Source organism: Dermacentor silvarum, chromosome 7 (genome assembly GCF_013339745.2).
Source record: "Dermacentor silvarum isolate Dsil-2018 chromosome 7, BIME_Dsil_1.4, whole genome shotgun sequence".
Taxonomy (NCBI): Eukaryota; Metazoa; Arthropoda; class Arachnida; order Ixodida; family Ixodidae; genus Dermacentor; species Dermacentor silvarum.
Window position 1 is genome coordinate 26,577,302 of NC_051160.1, and position 18,154 is coordinate 26,595,455.

The 18,154-nt window shown below is 45.4% G+C and overlaps 1 protein-coding gene across 1 annotated transcript; it reads left to right on the forward strand.

Moving 5' to 3' along the window:
* The first annotated feature begins 193 nt into the window (after positions 1-193).
* LOC119457796 (protein phosphatase 1 regulatory subunit 14B) lies at positions 194-17,694 on the forward strand. The gene is made up of 5 exons (XM_049670465.1): positions 194-325; positions 4,598-4,882; positions 9,820-9,900; positions 10,921-10,962; positions 12,396-17,694. Exons 2-5 carry the CDS (start codon positions 4,646-4,648, stop codon positions 12,435-12,437), a joined length of 402 nt encoding a protein of 133 aa, XP_049526422.1. The 5' UTR covers positions 194-325; positions 4,598-4,645; the 3' UTR covers positions 12,438-17,694.
* The last annotated feature ends 460 nt before the right edge of the window (positions 17,695-18,154 follow it).

The window sequence follows — 18,154 nt, forward strand, 5'->3', positions numbered from 1 at the left end:
AGTTTTTGACGTGAGCGTTTGAAGAGACTGAAGCTGCTCAAGCTGACTCTCTCATTCACTACGTTTTCCCGCTTCCTACGTTCGTCCGTCTCGGGTTTTCCGTGAGCGTTGCTTGTGTTTCTCCGGCGACCAAGCGAAAGCAAGCAAGCGAGCCGAAGAAGCGCACCACTGATCCCGACGTGGAGAGAGCGACGCGACGCTTCGTTCGTCGGCCCGTGCGTGTGTGTTTAGTACACGATTGTCTCGGTGCGGGTCGTTCACATTTTGGTGTCGAGCAAGATTCGGAGTACACGATCCGCGCGAAACTCTCCGGCTGCTTTATAAGGTAAGCATCTCGCTACCTTTGATCGTCTTCGGCACACTTCCTTTGCTCAATATTGAGCCCGGCCCGTCTCTCTTCTTTTTATTTCTCCCCCCTCGTTGGCACAAAGGCCCGCTTGGCGTCATGAAATGCACGCGCGAGGGGGTCTATTTAAAAATGAATGAAATCTTTTGTTTCTTTTTGCAACCCCGAGCGCGCGCCTGTGTCGCTTATAAATGCGTCGAAAGACCTTCACGAACGCCTTGCTTCGCGTCGCGCGGTTTCGTTACTGAATTTTGGAGCAGCCAGCGCTGGGGCGCAGGTGGCAGATTGCCTCGGTGGGCTCAGTGGGTGCGAAAAATGCACGACACTCTGGTGCCTTGTTTGGCTTTTGCTCGCTTCGAGCGAGACGGGACTTTTTTTTTCCTCCGTTTGTCTCGGAACAAAGGCCAGGTGTGGTGCGGTCGTGAGCGGATCGTAAGGACTTCGCTTCACGGAGGGGGCCAGCTAGCTCATCGGCCCGGCCATTGTATGACTGTGAGCTAGGCTGCCTTCTTGTTTAGTTCCTGGAGTCGAAGAAGCGGAGGGGTTGCCCTCTCGGTGGAGGGAGGGAGCGGAGCTGAAGCTTCTGCTTCGTTTCATCGCACGATCGCGTATAATCGCTTGAGCATGACGGAGGCACGGCTCAGCAGCTATCCGTTTCACTATACGGGCCCCCGCTGTTTGGTTGTGGGGGGGAGCGCCACGGTTACTTTAGTATTATTTTTTTTTGTGTGTGTGCCTCTTCGTGCGCGCCTGACTTCCCTCTTTTGTTTATCGTTCTTCTTCCGTCAGCTTGGACGCGCGTGAGTTATTTTGCCGAGCGTCATTATTATATCGGCCCATGCGATGCGGGGATAAAGTTTTGCACGACAGTGCCTGGAGCGAAGATAAAGATATTGCTGCTCCCTCCACCATCATCTGCAATGCCTCCATGGGCTGGATATGAAGGCTCAATGATATCCCCCCCCCTCCCCTGACCGGCATCTTGTCTACTTAATTTTTTTATGTTCACTTTTTCGTGGAGCTTCGGGGTCACGCGTGAGGCGTGGTAGTAGCCCGGCCAGGCCCTTCGCTTCCGAGCTGTCGCATGCCTAGCGCATGTGCTGCCGGTGGTGATGGTGAAAGGATCGAGCGCCCTTGCAAAACTGGTCGTCTCATCTCCCTCTATACTCACTATATAGTCTCTTTAATCCAGCATCCTTGCATGCACGCCAAAAGCGTTCGGCGCCGACGAAGCTCGTCTGCTGCTGATAGAGAACTTGCGCGTGTCGTGTGCGCCTTGTGAATGCGCAATTTCCAAGGCTTGCGCAAAAGTGGCCGTCCGCGCTAGTACGCGCGCACATAAAAAACCCCGCATTTGCCGCTGTCTTTGTTGTTTCTATTCGCGCAGAAACCTCGGATACAAGGAAATAAAACAAGGCGAAATCCTCGTTTGAATATTATTGCTTTCCGTCCCCCCTTCTTTTCTTCTTTCTTTCTTTTTTTTTTTTTTTTTTTTGCATTTTCAATACGAACAGGCGACTCGCGCCTCATATGTTTGCTGGGCTTCGTCTAGCGCGCAGCGCTTTGCGAAACTAGGCCGGCGTTAACTGCGCCGTAGCACGTTGCAGGCACGTTGTGCGTCGCGACCCTTGAGGTCGTAAATTTTGTGAACCTTTTTTTAATTGACGGCACTTGGCGTGGCGTCGCTTTGCGCCAGTAGGTGTGCTACCGCACCACAGCGTCGGCCTGGGAACAGCTCAAACTGCTCGCCTATTTGTCAGATGGCTGTGGGTCTCGGTTCGTGCAGAGTAAATTGTTTTGAAGGGTCTCCTTTTGTTTCACTAAGCACCCTATAGTTTCACTAATTGGCCTCCCGCAGAGAGAAAGGGGGGGGGGGGGTGAACACTTAAGGTTTGTATGGGTGTTCTGTGGTTGCGCTTCGGCGCTGTAAACGAAACCAACCGTAGCTCGTAGCGCTCAGCAGACGTACGGAACTCTCGATGCGAGCTAGGAGAGAAAAAAACCAACTACACCACTTAATTGGCACTGATATGCAAGCTTCCCGGATCGTCTAGCTTATGCGACGCGTGTGAGAACGGTGTCGTCGCTGAACAACCAACCGCCGACAAAACGCGCTAGGTGTGACCCCGGTCACTAGCTCGCCGTCATCCCGTGCCGTGATGATGAGCGCGGCGCTGACAGAGACGCGCTGCTTTTGTCTTTTTCGCGCTCCGCCCAGTGCAAAGGGAGCGCGTCGTTCTCGTTCGCCTCGTTGCTAGGTGTTGGTGGGCTGTGTCTGTCCTAGGATTGCTTCACATTACAACGCGCGCGCGCGCACTTAGATAGTTGCGCAAAACTTGTCCTTCCGCGCGACCCCGGCGACTGCATCCTCCGGAATTGCGCGTTTCCTAGGTATCGGCCGGGGGAAAAAAGAAACTAAAGAAAGGAGGGAGCGCCGGAAGTATGATCTAGTTTCTTGGTCGAGAGCCCGAGAGTGATGCCGTCGCAAAAAAGCCTGCCATCACCTTGGACGCGTATATATAAATAACTGTTCCTCGCGGGGACCGTTCGGAGACGAGCTTTCAAAACATCCCTTCTCTTTTTTTACAGCCGCGCCAAACGTATGTGTCGCAAAAGCAGCATATATATAGATACTCGTGGACGGCGCGGTTTCTCTTTTATAATTCAGTCGACGCCCCTTTTTATATAGGGCGCGCGCGAAGCGGCCTTGCCTCGCATTGTCGTATGTTGCGGCCTTGCAAGGTTATCGGCCAAACGGGCGCGACCGGCATTTCTGTTTTAACTGGCATTGGGGGAAGGCGCCGGTGATTTAATGACACTCCCGCGCCGAACGGAGGTCAGCCAAGGACCTGCTGCGCGATCTCCATCGCGCGGGCATGAATGTGCACGAAACCGCGTGCTCTGGGCTTTTCTCCTCCGGTTCGTTAAGAGAGAGAGAGAGAAAAAGAAAAAGAAAACAAGAACGAAAGTAGAGAAGCCACCTGCCTTTTGCGAGCCCAATGCGGCAAGTGAGCGTGTCCGACCAAGCGTGCTACACCTATGCCTCCTGTTTGTTCGGGCAAGGCGAGAATAAGGCGCTACCCGGGCGGTCAAACGGCGAGGGTTCAAAGACCCTGCTCTGCATATAGCACGACGCCGCCGCGCGTGCTACGAATAAACAGTAGGAGTTGTCGTCCAGTTTCCTGCCGTCCTGGGACCCTTTCTTGCCGAGCTGGGCGCAGCAGGAAGAAAAAAGGCGCGGTTGTTGTCAGTCTTTTATTGATGATCTTTCTTTTTTTTTTTCTTTCTCAGTCTTCCTCTATTTGCAATCTATAGTGCTGGCTTTTCTTCGAGGCCATTGCGAAATACCGTTCGCTCCTTAAGGTCGTTGTTATATGTTTCTGACACTCTTAAACACATTGTAAATACAAGAATCTGGATGAGTTACTCTTGCAGTTCTCGGCCATATTTTGCACTTGTGCCTGTGTCTTTGCGCAGGGTTGGCTAAGTTCGTCAACTAAGGTTGGCAGTATCTGTTGGTTCGGCGCCTCGTGTACTGTGGAGTGAGTTTGCAGAGTCGGGAGTTGCCAGCTGGCAAATTGTTTTTCGTTGGACTGTTCATTTTCTTGGGACAATGCTCTGCTACAGACTATTGTGCCAGCTGCCTTCACAGTAAGGGCATCCCGATAGATTGTGAGCACGCATTGTCAAAACGCACGTGTTCCTCTCTGGACAAACGTTTTCAATTGGGTAATATCTCGTACACTGCTTAAAGTTTTAAGTGTACCCCATTTCATACTTAGCAGGCAATGCTGTGGAAGTTACGCTGGTGGTGCTGTCATAAGTCTCAACCCACGTGTTTTGCAGAGTACTTGTTTTTGATGTGCGATGGAATAACGGAATAACTACATTGCTCAGCTTGCTCACTAGTAAATCTGCGACACCTTACATGTAATGATTGCGTAATGTCTTGTGACACAAAGGTTTGACACTTAATTACATCACACATATCTATGTATTTCTTGCATATATGTGACAGTATTTTAATGCAAGCATTGAGAGAAATCTCTCTACTCTAGGCTTCATAGCGTTGCTTGCTTTGTACGAACAGAGCATACGTAGCTGCTTTCTTTCTCTTTCGCTTGTATTTACCATTCGCACAAAGGTAGACTCTGGCCTGCCGAGGGCTGTCGCAGCTAACGAAGATTAGATAAGATTGGCTGAATAAGTTGCCTTCGTCCCGGAAAATCAGTCACGCGCGCTTTTTTGCAGGGCACACCCCCAGGCTTGCGAGTGGAATTAAAACAAACGGGCCACGCAATGGAGTGTGGTCTGGCAGCGGGCACAGGGTCCCTCAAGGGTCCCGGGGAATGCCTTGCGGCTTGTCCCAAGTCGCTGCACGTCAACTTCGAAGGAGGCGACAAGGAAGAGCTGCAGGACCGCAAGAAGAAGTACCTGACGGCCAAGTACGGCCCACACCAAATGAGCCTCATCAAGAAGCGGCTGCGCGTAGAGATGTGGATGTACGAGCAGCTTCAGCGACTCTTTGCCTGCTCGGTGAGTGTGACTTCTGCACTTTTGACATCGCAGCGAGTTGTCGTAAAAGGGGTGAAAGAATGTCATCCACCCAACAGTATTCATGAAGCTACAAAGAAAACCCAAATGGGTTTCTCATAAAGAAAGCTTCGCAGCTGAAGAAAAATTCATCCTGGCCAGGGGATCGAACCTAGGACCAAGGCCTTTCTGAGGTGGCTACTCTACCATATGAGCCAACCAGGGGGCTAGGGGATTGTAGGGCGAGGCCAAATTCATTAATGACTTGAAGTGTATGGATACTGAAGGTTGCAAATCAGATATGGTGGAAATCTGCGAGGTGGAGGAACTTCTGGTGAAAAAGAAAGATTGTAATTTATTTGAAAATAGCCCAGAGCTACTCTCAATTGAATGTCAATTTTTCTCTTTCAGGAAAACTTGAAATGTAATTTTTAATATCATTTTCCGTTAATCATAAGGCTCTCTGTCAGTTAAAGCAGTAACTGGAGATGTCACCTGGCTGTTTTGTTCATCTTCCTGAGCACTGAAGCCTTTCGTCATAGTGCAAGGTGTCTCGTGCTTTTGTTGAAGCTAACTGGTTATATGTAACTGGTTATCTTGCATGAAGAAGTTCTAGACAGTGACCAGACCATCACCTAAATCGCTGGATATAGTGGCTTAACTGCTCAGGGAAAACCTTAAACAGAGCAAGGCCTACTAGTGCTCAATTATTATTGCATTTCACGCGAATAAACTCCAAGCCACGCATGCAATGCGTGCTTTATCATGAACCTTGTTTTGGCATGGGCTCGAGAGAGGCGTGTCAGTTCAGTAAGACACGCATGGAACGTTTGTGACTTCCTTTTCTGTGCCCCAAACGACAACTGCTGAACGAACAAAATGCAGAGGCCAAGTGGGGTTGGCTCGGTCTCATTTGTGCGAGACGACAGGAAGCGTCCGGCGGTTGGTGGTGGTGGGGGGCGCAAGGGGGGAATCTGCGGTTGCGCTCGAGGAAGCGTGACAACAAAGCGACGCACAGTTGCCGCCACTGCTCTGGAGAGAAGACGGCCCCCTCCTCCTTCGCCCGCCTCTTTTCATTGAGCACTCTCCTTATGTTGTGTCGCTTGGACAAACTGACAGGACAAAAGACACCCTTCCCCGAACTTTTAAGGGTCTCTCGAAGTGGTGCCCGGTCTGGGTCTGCTGCCTCAATGGGGGGACGGTGCCAATGACATCTGAATCTTGCGGGGAAGCTGCACTATTGTAGCGTGTCTTTTTTTTTTTTTGCTATTGCTTTGCTTGGCAGTTCTTTTGGAGCCAACCTGTAATGTGTTTCCTTGAGGCTTTGCTAAGTGCGAGGTGACAGCCTTCCTCAGGGCATAATATTACCGCAGAAAAGTAAATAGAGATAGAGAGAGGAAAAAAAAAAAAAAAAGATTGTGTAGCTTCATTTCAACAAAATTAGGTCAACTTATTTGTGTTAGTCACTTGTATACTGCATACTGTGACATGTGTAACTTTTTTTTTTTTTTTCGTGCACTATTGAAATGCGGGAGATGCCTTGTTGAAAGCAAGATCTGTATTTTTTTTTAGCTTACCTTATTTATTTGCAATACCTTACCATTAAAGGGCATTGAATAAGGGAGGTAACATTTTACACGGTGCAAGAAAACTCAATACCAAATATAAAGGTAGCAAATGCGCATAAAAAAACAACAAAAGTAAAATAGGGTGAAAATTTGTTATGCAAAATTAGGAGTGCAGAGCATGCAAGTTATTGTGAAATGTGTCGCGGTTTGAGATGGATGCTATGTGGTCCGGAAGATCGTTCGAACGTGCAATACAGATGAATTAAATGCTTGCATTTGACCGTGTATGTGCAAAAGCAGCATATCGTAGAGCTGTTGTGAAGAGTTTACTGATAGAGGGCACAACCTATTGCTTTAAAATGAAATGGTTAATGGCTTTATTACTAAAGTGGAGGCATAGTTCCATTCAGCCTGAGGATGACACCATGTATCATTTTTGTACATATCTTTAATGCTACATAATACCGACAACTGACAAGGACTGTCTATTTGTTATGCTCTGAGTGCAAGTGTGCACTCTTCTTTTTCCTCGCAAGAAATGCTTAAACTTGCTTATTGCATCAGCATTTTTCGTGCAATCTAATGCTGTTGTCTTGTGTTTCTTTATGGTTCACTCCCGTTAGGGCCAGTGAAAATTGACAGTATTGTTAAATAAGATAAAAGTAGTTACAGGATAATTTGGACCACTTCTTCACTCTCTAAAGCAGTAGTGAAGACAACGGTTTACAGGTTGTCCCTATATGAACAACAATGCTACACACTACTACGTTTGCGCAGGGTGTATCACATGATGAAAATTGCACAAAGAAGTTCGGTGAGGTCTGTGCAGCTTTCAGTGGTCACACATTATAGACAGTGCCCCCTTAACTACTTTCACGTCATCACTGGTGTATGACTGCCTTGTGCACCATGAAGTTGCATGCTGAGGGGCACAGGCTGTACTTCGCTCCTTTGCGCCTTCAAGTTGAAGTTTTATTGACTTTTTTGCATACACGATAATGTGATCAATGAGGTTGATTTCGTTCAAATTAAGAAGGAGATGAAGAGTTGGTGTGACACCTCCGCAAAACTATGAGCAAGGTGTGAGAACAATGGGGGTTTTAAATCACGACAGTAAAGCGGACAGGATCAGTGCCGACTGCAATGAATATGGCTGTCCGAAAAAAAAAAAATGCAATTAAATTAACGTAGAAGGAAGCAAATGGCGAGCCATGACGTAAGAGCTTGTCTCATCTTTTTCCTTGTTCAGAATCAATGTGCCGTAAATTCTGTAATACGTCGAGCGCGGTAGTGTGCTTACTACGTATAACGGGCTGGCTGGTTGCCAGGTTGGCTGAATTTACGTTTGACTCTCTTATCAGCATCATGTTTGCGAGCTTCCTTCGCTGTTGGCATTCGTGGGAGTAGGTCTGCGTATTGCGCATCCTTTCACCGGTAGCACAGGCAGGCACGGACGCGCGTGTCGTTTTTCCTGGATAGGGCGCTGCCAACAGGAAGTCTATTCTGCTGCCCCATCCTTTTGCCAGAGACTCTATGGGGTTGCACTGGCTTCTGGCAGGTGGCCTTGGGAACATCCTTTCGTGCTCGTGTCTGAGGACGTTGCTCATTTGGTTTGCACACGTGCGACTGATGCAGTGTCCGATGTGCCGCCTCAGTGGCAGCGACTCTTGATCCTCGTGGAAAGTATGTCAGAAGTGTCAGACAGCGTTTAGCCATGCATTACTGCTGGTGTCTGTTCTTCATGCTTATGAAGGGTCTCCAAAGGCCATTGCAAACAACTTTTTTTGTCGTTGTTGTTGTAGCCTATCACGCATGTGGCTTTTTTTGTCATCTGTTTAACGTAAAAGCTTTTTTTTTTTTTTCCACTTTTTTTTTGAGCATTTCATACAGTTGGAAAAGGGGGAGGGGGCATGTATTGTGCAGTTACCCTGAGAAAATAAAGTGTACACATGCTGAGAGACAGCAGGTCTGGGGGGTCAATATCAGTACATTGTAAGTGGGTACAGGCAAAAACATAAATAAGAGCGTAATGTGTAATACATCATTCGTTAAATGCACTCTATCATTCCATGAGCTTATGGAGATAAAAACTGCTCAGTTGATCTCTGGTGGTTCTCAAACAGCTGTATGGTATGTCGAATACAAATAAGGAAATTCAGAAGATTTTACGTGAGGTAGCAGACATGTTAGTGTGCTTGATTAGAACTCTCAAGTGCAGCACAGCATTTTTTGCTGGAGAAAATCAATTGCACCCTTATTTGAAGTCCATTGATGAAAATCATGCATTTTTTGTGTAAATTGTTTTTTTATCTGTCCATGATAGGGGCTTTTGATATGCAGATCACGACATGCCAGTGTTGTCTATGCCAGAGAAGTAACATACTGTCATTGGATCTCCAGTCACAGGATCGATGCCATCTGCATTATTTGTTGGATGGCTGAACATTAGAATACCTCTGCACTGTTTATGTTCATTCTCGAAGTTCTTTCTCTGCTTTTTTGAACATTAAATTCAAGGTAGGCTGCCTTAAGGCCTGTTCTGTCCCATTTTGGCGCTTCTCTCGAGTTGCATGATTTGCTTCATGATAGAGTGAAGGTAGCATGAAACAATGACAGAGAAGTTTAGGAGGATTATAAGATAGTATTATAAATAAGGTTAATTTAGGAAGGTAAGCTGCATTCATCATTGGGGTTCACTTTCTTGCTTCCTGTACTAATTATGCATCAAGAGCTCGAAATTACGCTAAGTTTGATATCTACTACTTAGACTTGACACTAAAAATAAGAATGTTTCCGAAAAAAAAAAACAAAAAAAAAAAACGAATGGCCCATGGAGGGGGATAAAAACAAGGCATCGGTGAGAGCGAAATGGTTAGCATAGCATTGCGATATTTAAAGCAGTCATTTATTAGCCATTACACTAGGGCATTTTAAGTCATGCGACAGCATCACCATTACACTAGGGCATTTTAAGTCATGCGACAACATCACTTAGAATGCACAGACTGCCACTTGAATGTGAAGAAGCACAGGCAGATGTGCAGCTGAGTGAAACAGGATGAACTTGGAGGAACAGGCCATTTAGTGAGTGAACCTGTACTTACAAAACCAACAAACAACTCACTGGCAGTGATATATTAACTATCATAGTTAGCAGATGTCATGTCAAGCAATGCATTTTACGCTTAACCCCTGTTTATAAGGCATCCTCCCATGGTTTTTGAGATCAAGCACCAGTTAATGTGATGGTCCCAGAATTTACTACTGCTTTCATTACACACAATTACGTGTTACCACAAAAAATTGCTGCACATTTTCATTAACAAAGGTGCACAAAGGTTAACTTTTTTTTTTTTTTGCTTAACCGCACAGGATGACAACCACGACATCGAAATAGACTTGGACGAGCTCTTGGACATGGAGAGTGATCACCGTCGAAGAGACTTTCTCAGGGTGAGGCCTTTGCTTGAACACCACATTCTAAAATGCTTTTCATTGCTCTGTCAGAAACTGCCACGCAGTTGCAATGAAATTAAACTTTTTTTTGTGTGTGATTTCCACGTTCTAATGTCGGAAACTGCCATTAAATTGTTCGACAGAATGTTGCAGCTGCGATACATAAGCTTAGCTGCTGCTGAAACTTGCTGCTGAAATAAATTTCATTCTTTGTGTTGATGGCGTGGACTCTACCCCCAAATGTTTTGGACACAGGACCCACAGAAAAGTTAAATTTTGTTACAGGCCAATAAAGCTGCCTTCAATTCTTAAGGCTCAGTGGATACTTCACCTTTAAAACCCCCACATTGCTCACTAAAATGCAACGCGGAGTGGTAAGGTTGCAATGAAATTAACTTTTTTGTGATTTCCGTGTTCCAAAAATGTAAGCAGGAGCTATTTCATCCAGTTTGTCCGGTTGTTCTCGTGATAGAAGAAATTTCATTTGGCCTGTTACTGTCTCTTTCTGAAAACCGTCAAACTTCATCATGAATCGTTATGGTCCACTTCTGGTCTCTGCGCATATTCACGTTACAAAAGCAAAGTAGCCAAGTTTGAAGTGAATCTTCTGGCTGAACTGCTGTTTCGTTCATGCTTAAATTTCTCAGAAAGGTGGCATTTCGTGGCACATTTACTTTGATAGAATGTTTGGGTGCAGTGCCTGCCTGTTTTATCGAAGATAAATCATGCTTTACATTGTCTGTGGTGCTCCAAGAGGAAGAGCATAGAATTTTTCAACAAGCGAACATTGGCACTTTCTATTACATAAAAACATCGCATGCGTGCTGTTTCACCATAACACTGACAGACAGCACTGCGGTTCGTCTTTCACCGAGTAATAAATAAATAAATAAATAAATAAATAAATAAATAAATAAATAAATAAATAAATAAAAAGCCTTTTTGGTTTAGCATTTTTCTGCCATTGGCAGTAATGCACCTCCTGGAAATGCATTTGGAAACTGTTTCTTGTTCCAGGCAAAATTGGTGGGTGCCAAACAGACACGGGACCAAGTTGAGGTGAGTCACCTGGTTTGTTTGTTACAATGAGCAGTCTTTTTAGACGTTGCCTATGCATGCCCTGTTGCCTTGGACAATGAGGTGTTAGGTGTGAATGTTCACATTCTTAGATGTTATTGTTTGCCAAAGCAAGTTTCTAACCCTGAGGTTTTTCAGAAGTGCACAGCACAGTGTGAACTGGGACTAGTCTTGGGATTCCTTCTAAAATGGCCTATGCCTCAAGGACTTACTGGATTCAATTCCACAATTGAAATAAATTGGCATGTTGGACATTGCTGTTTGCAAAGCGGTTCTGCTGAGGCTCGCAAGGTGTGGAGGAAGTTTCATGAAAGTAAAAATTTTCATCCACCCGTATGTAGCAAAAAACTTCGTAGTTAAAGAAAAATTGTTTGCGAAGAATTTGCGCTGAGGAAGAATTTATTTGCTTTTATCACTGCAGTATGAACAAATCGAAATTCTTTTTGTATTTTGGATACAGTAAAGAAAGGTGTTTATTCTCCTCTTTGAAAGAGGAAAGCGGCAAAGCACGTCTTTCCAGGCTAGATAGCTCATGCACAAATTGGTATGTGTGGGATGTTATTTACATGTATCGTCACTTTTTAATATTCATTTCGGACTTACAATCAACTTTTGTTAATTTGACATCAGTTTGGTCATTTAGGACAAAACGTGGGCCCCTTTGTTAATTGAAATAGTAAGACAATCTATCTCAATGCAGGCCTTGAAGCCCATCGTCTGAAGAGTTCATAACCACTTAAATGACTTGCACAGAGATGATGCTACTTATTTCTGCAGTGTAATGAATTCCAGCCGATTTCATGCAAAGATGCTCGCAAGTATGAAACTTGCCCAACGGTGAAGTAGAAACTGCTGTGTCGGTGATGACTGTCTGCTAGTGGTGTGACAGTTATGGGCTTTGGCATTTCAGCTTTGGTCTTCCAAGCGAAATGGACCGGAATTCATTACGTTGCAATAATTAGTAGGCGTCAACTCTTTGCAAATTTCGAAGTGGGTAGGAATGCTTCGGATGACAGGTTTCAAGGCTCGCATAATATTGATAGTACCGTGTTACACTTGAAAAGCGAATTACTCATTTTCATTATTACTTTGTCTCATGCTACCTCAAGTCATCTTAAAATGTCTGCTTCTCCGGTAAAAACATTCCCGAAGAAAATAGTTCAAGGAACTTTGAATGGATTTTTTGAAGCACCCTGTATAGTGAAATGTAAAGCAATAACAGCATTCCGTGCTCTGCCAAAACCTTTACTATTGTTCTAGCTGCAACGCTTCTGAATTGCGTTCAGTCCTGCTCTTCATGTCTGCTATCTGTTCTTTAATCGCATCACTTGAAAATAATTAGAGCATACATTCGTAAATGCCTAAGTGTTGGCTCAGCTCCATCATCATGCGCTCACGCCTTTCCCCCTCTGCAGATGTTCATCGACGAGCTGATACAGCGGGCCAAGACCCTGTGAGAACCTCCACCGGCAAGGTGTTCGTCCTAGTCATCAGGACCCATGTTCTTAAAAAATCTCACCGCACCCATACGCTTGTACACCGTGACCCCACTGTGTCCTCGACATGTCTTACTGTATGTTTTTTTTTTTCTTGCTCATTGCCGCAACGGCATGCTTTCCATCACCGCACTATTCATGTTCACCTAAATCCCTTGGCCACATGTGGCAGCGGTCTAGCTGGAAACGGGAGACGGTAAAAGACGACGCTGCGACAGTTTTGTCGTGGACGACAGAAACTGTGAGATTGTTTTGGCTGGGGGAGCTGGCCAAACGCTGGCTCTTTACACAGCTTTTCAAGAGTGTATTGAACGGCCTTTTCAAGACTGAACTGTAGGGAGGTACCTGCTTGTGGCACTGAAGGGAGCAGGCGCATAAAACTATCGTGTGCAACTGCTCATATCTCCGGAAAGTACCCACTTTCCGTGCACTGTGTGGCATCAGCTTCTTCATCGAGAGTCCTCATCCTGTGCCATCATCATCCTGCTTAGTGCTGATGATGATGGCGATGAAGATGACTCTACATCCCAGATATATCTGCAGCATAGGCATCATAGGATGCAAGTGAGGTAAATGCTTCCTAAGCCTGCTTAAGGAGCCACAGATTTACCTCATAGTGTTTGGTCTCCTGCAGAGCTCGCAGGTGACATTGAAAGACGAGTAATTTGGAACAGTGTCGTGTGTGTGGTTGAAGCTGAGGGTGCAGAATAAGGAGTGCAAGTTTCTCATTCCTTTCTGATGACATGCCTTTGAATGGATCCACTTTGCAGCTAGCTGGTATACAACTAATGTGAGCTGGTGAAGACACCGAAAGGCAGGTGTTAGGAGGAGACCTTGTCGGGAGATTAGGACCTCTATTTAGCAGGCATCCTTGCAAAGCCAGAATACTCGGCTGAGAATGTTGGGTGTATTTTGAAATCGTAACATTGGAAGGCTGATCTTCATAGAGTGGAGTTGGTTTTGCAATGCTGGAAGACTTAAATTAAGATCGATGCCACATGCTTAACATGAATTCTCCTCTGGCTTCTTAGTAAATTTGAAGATTGGCTTGTACTGGTATTGGTGCTGCTGAGTAAGAAGCAAGTGTGAACGAAAGTGAACGCCAAGTGAAGCTGTGCTTGACTGCAATCTTTTGTGTACGTTCTGCTTCTGAGAGCAGTGACACTTATCCTTGCAGTCTTTTGAAGATCTTGCTGTCAGTGTTGCATGCACTGGGTTCCAACTCCCCGTTCTGCCCTACACCATCTCTGTTTGAGCAGTACCAAAGTTGACAGCCACTGTTTATGGTTTGTTGGCTAACTTTTATCCACGAAACATTTGCCACACGAAAGATAAGATTTTTATGGCGCTTCTAGTGCTGTTTGCAATGTAGTTTTACAGTTTTTGGACTCTTTAAGAACTAGATTATAACAGTGGGAGGCATAGAGGAGCATGCAACAGAGGAGATGTGCCTGTACTTGGGTACACACTGTTCACGCTTCATCCTCCACAGTATTTCACTAGCTGATGTTCCGGAAGGAAGGTTCCACAGTAGTTTTCCTTCGTGCATGCTTGGAAAACTATGTTAACCCACGAGGCAGCTCACCAGTAGAAACTTGCCACTTACAAGCTGTTAGCTGTGTAACAAGCCCGACAAACGTTTTCATTATTATTTCACGCACCAGCACTATCACCCCAAATAAGTTGCGTAAATGAGTAAAACAACGCAGTTGACAGACACGGCCACACCTTGCATCTGCTGCAGCTTTCATGTGAACTGTGGTAGCGCCAATACTAAGGTTCTAGCTCCTGTAGAATTGTGCACTCTTGTGGATGGAGCTGTTTATCGCATTGAACCGAAAAATGCGAGTCTTACAAGAGTCATGGTGCAAACTTAGACTTGATGAATGTGTGGGCAAGTACTGCGTGCTTGAGAACGTTAGAAGCAGTCCGCTCTGCCTGCACTGGCGCAAGCTATCTTTCTTGCTGTGTCTGAAAGACACTAATTTGCAAATCTGTCCATAATTACAAGACTAGGATTCATCTAAGCATTTCTGGCCTTCACTGCGCAGCCCTTGTCTATGTGCCGGCTATGCATGTTGCCATGTTTTCTACAAGTGCCGGTTCCCATACTGGCTTAGGTTTAGTTAAGGCACTTGGCCACTCTCTAAAGGTTTGCCGAGAAACAGCTTTTATGCTTAAGTTGCTCTTCAAGTCTGCAGTGTGTCAGTATAATGTGTAAATTTATCAATTGTTCTAGGTAGGAGTTTGCATATCATTCTAATTCAGTGCTTTCATAGTTTCTATGCATATGCGGCATCTCGATATATCGGCTCTTGCGAGCTGTCATTAGTGATCATCGTTTCAAGCTATAGCTAGGCATAATGGAGCAGATAAGCTGGATTTCTTGCGACAAAGCTTGTAGCAGTAGGCTAGAGTTTTGTCTTTTTCTTGCAGATGACTGGAGGAGATAGTATAAAGCTTCCAGCGCCATTTTACAACCGTGTTGTTACACGACTTGCCATGCTGCCTTAATGCAGACATTTTTTTGGTATTTGTTGGACAGTAGTAATTATATAGTTACCACAATCTTTACAATACTCCTCGTACTGACAGTCCTTCTCATAGGTAGTGTGTAGGTGCTAGTGTTTGACTGCACTGTTAGGAGATTGATTGGTTGTCTGTGCAGGTTTCTTTCTGCTTGCTCTAGAACCTTCATCTAAATCTGAAATAGCATAGGCCAGCGGTGGACAGGACAACAGCAGACGACACAAACACAACACACACAAGCACTGTGTGCCGTCTGCTTTTGTCCTGTTCTTCAGCGCGGTATCTCTTCACCCAAGTATGCACCAACCAGCCAAAATTGGCACACCGCTGACACTTATAGTACATTCAACTGTTTGCTTTCAAGTACTCTAACGGCGTGCTTTACATTCGGCTGGTTCATTCTGAGGACCACGGTACAGCTCGGAGGTGCTCGCAGCTTTGTGGTGGGACAGTGAGTGAGATCCGATTAATTGCAGTCACTTGGCTTCGCCGATTGCTCTGAGAGTTGATGATCAGTTGGCTCGGGCAAGCTTTCTCTAGCTCCAATCTCGCGAAGGCTTTGCATCGTCGCACGGAGAGTTTGACCACGGTAGGAACCAGTCGAATGCGCCTGCAGCGCTGAATAAAAGGTGAAACCCGAGTACAAAAGGTTGTTGTAGGAAGCGTGGAACACACGTAAAAGCATAATGGCTGTGAAGGTTGCCTGTTCTATAAAGTCTATGAGAGAGAAAAGTACTGTTGTTTTCAAAGTGACATTGAAGTTGTGGGGTCAGCAAGTTGATTGTCTGAAGCAGCCACCATAACCTCTTGTTTGGAGAGGAAGGCTGCAATGTGTTGCTGTAGTTTATCGCATACCTGTATTGCAATGATGGTAAGATGTACCTGTTTTTGGGCGACTCAGGCTCGTTTAGGAGTTGGGAGATATTGTATGAACATCTTCCACATTAAAGCATTGTTTTTCGTGTTATTTTTTATTCTTATGCTACTGCCATCTATTTTTTACTTTTCGAACATACTTTTGGTGCAAGACTCATTTTCAAGGTGCGAGGTGTTTTGCTGCAGACATGAGGCAGTTTGGTGTTAACATGTAAATGTAATCTGCAGATGTGAATTAAGAGTGCGATGAAAATTAAGTAGTGCACATTCTAGTGCCACTACTGGGCCTTCATGCAAACACACCGCATGTTTCCTTCTGTGTTCATTAGTGTTTTAAACTACTGCATTACATTTGCCCTGTGCATGTTTTTAACATGGTTTTAGTGAGGACTTATGGTACATGTGCCATGAATGCAGCACAGGTGTATGCATTGAAAATGACCTTTTTTTTTGTTCTGTATTTCACGCGCAAAGCACATTGTCACCAAACAAATGAGCTTTTCAAATGAACAGCAACTTGCACCTATAGTGTTTGGATTACCATCGATGTTGCAGAATTCACTGTTTCCCGTTTTGGCCACCTGCTATATTTGCATGTCCTCGGCGGTGGCCGAATGGCATTGCGACTTCACTTCAACGCTAACTTACATCACTGGTCCAGTTGTGGCCGCCATGTTTAACTTCACAATGTTGACAACTTGCTGTAGTGTTACTGTTTTCAGTGTGTGTGCTTATTTACACACCAATATGTTTGAAACTTCTAGAGTCTTTTAATAGTTGTGTGCACGTCATCACCGGGGCAGCTTTGAAGCCTTCATTTTTCACGCACTCATAACCAAGCATACAATTGTGCTGGTGCCATGCAGAATGAAATCAGCTGTGTAGAGGTTTAGTTTCTTCTGTCAAGTGTTGGTCAATGCGCTATTGTGCAGTTATTTCTCGGGTAGACATGCTCGTAAGGCAGCGCTGGTAGTTGACTGCGAGCCGCTTATGGTGCATGAGTTGAGCATTGCTTTTGGTAAGGTCGCTTGCTTGTTGAATGAGTTGGAATATTGCTATCTTTAAGAGAAACTAGTGCAGAACTAGATGCATATGCAGGGGAAACTGCAGGTTAACTGGACAAATAGTAAAAAGAAAGTGTACAAGACAAAACAATAAAATGAAAAAAAAAAGGGGGGGGGGGGAGTATACGAAGTCAATGGTAACAAAAAACGCGCAAAGAAACATTCACCGGGAAACCCTAAGTTCTCTAATAGCAGCATACATTCCTTGGTGAAACAGCTTGCAGATGTTGAATTCATGAGGTGTGATTATGCAATAGCACCCTAATACCGGTGTGGTAGGTGGTGCTTCTGGATCCTGAGTTTCTTGGAAGCCCAGGATCCATCTCTTCCACTTTGGCTTTTCATGTGCACATGCATCTTGTTCTATGCTTGCTTCTCTTCATATCACTTTTGAGGATGCATGGCATTGGTTATATTACATAATTGTTTACCCTGTTGAGTCTTTCCTTTGCAAACCACTCTTGCAGCAGTAGCTAACCTGTTAGTGGAGAGTTTTAGCTGAGCATTTACAGCAGGTTGCACACAGCTGTGCTACATCCACGCACAGTGCCGACTGCCACGTCACCGGCTTTAAAGCGCCAACTTCAAGGGCCCCGTTACGCAGTGAGCATGGTGTCAAGGACATTGAGTGTGAGCGAAAGCTCGCTAGCAATCCCAGTGCGGTGCATGCCGTGTTTCTACCATTCAAAGAGCGGCGCATGCCCCGTGCTTTCTACTAATTATGGTGCGGCATCCGTGGTGCCGGCCGGCCGGGGGAAAGAGCGCAAGAAAAAAAAAAGAACCAGAATGCTCGCTTTCGTGCATAGTGTTCGCTGCCAGCGTTTCCCGGCAAACATTACGGCTACGTAAGCTGCAGTTGCCGGAAAGTGTGAGAAGCAGTCGGGGATCTTTGAATGCTATTGCATTCTACTCTTCTTAAAGGCGAAGCTTAAGCATCTCCCAATTATTGTTTCATTTTTATGACATGCTTCAGTGCACAATCCACAAAATATGCAGCTCTAAGCAGATTCGTCTGTGAAAACTTTGAAAATGTGAAAGTCTGCCATTTTCTCTTTTGCCTCAGCATGTCTGTACCGAGGGGAGTGAGCCGTTAAAAATAAAGCTAAGCTAAAAACGCAACAGCAGGGCAAGGCCGCTGCTGCAAGAGTTCACACGTTGGCACTGAAAACTGGCTGTGTGGTTGGCCAATTTTGTCATCTTTGTCCAAAC

What these genes read in the sequence shown, in the direction of transcription:
- LOC119457796 (XM_049670465.1), top strand. Translation starts at nt 4,646, where the DNA reads ATGGAGTGTGGTCTGGCAGCGGGCACAGGGTCCCTCAAGGGTCCCGGG. An exon ending in AGCGACTCTTTGCCTGCTCG is followed by an intron (nt 4,883 to 9,819) that starts GTGAGTGTGACT and finishes TTAACCGCACAG; the next exon opens with GATGACAACCACGACATCGA. An exon ending in GTCGAAGAGACTTTCTCAGG is followed by an intron (nt 9,901 to 10,920) that starts GTGAGGCCTTTG and finishes TTCTTGTTCCAG; the next exon opens with GCAAAATTGGTGGGTGCCAA.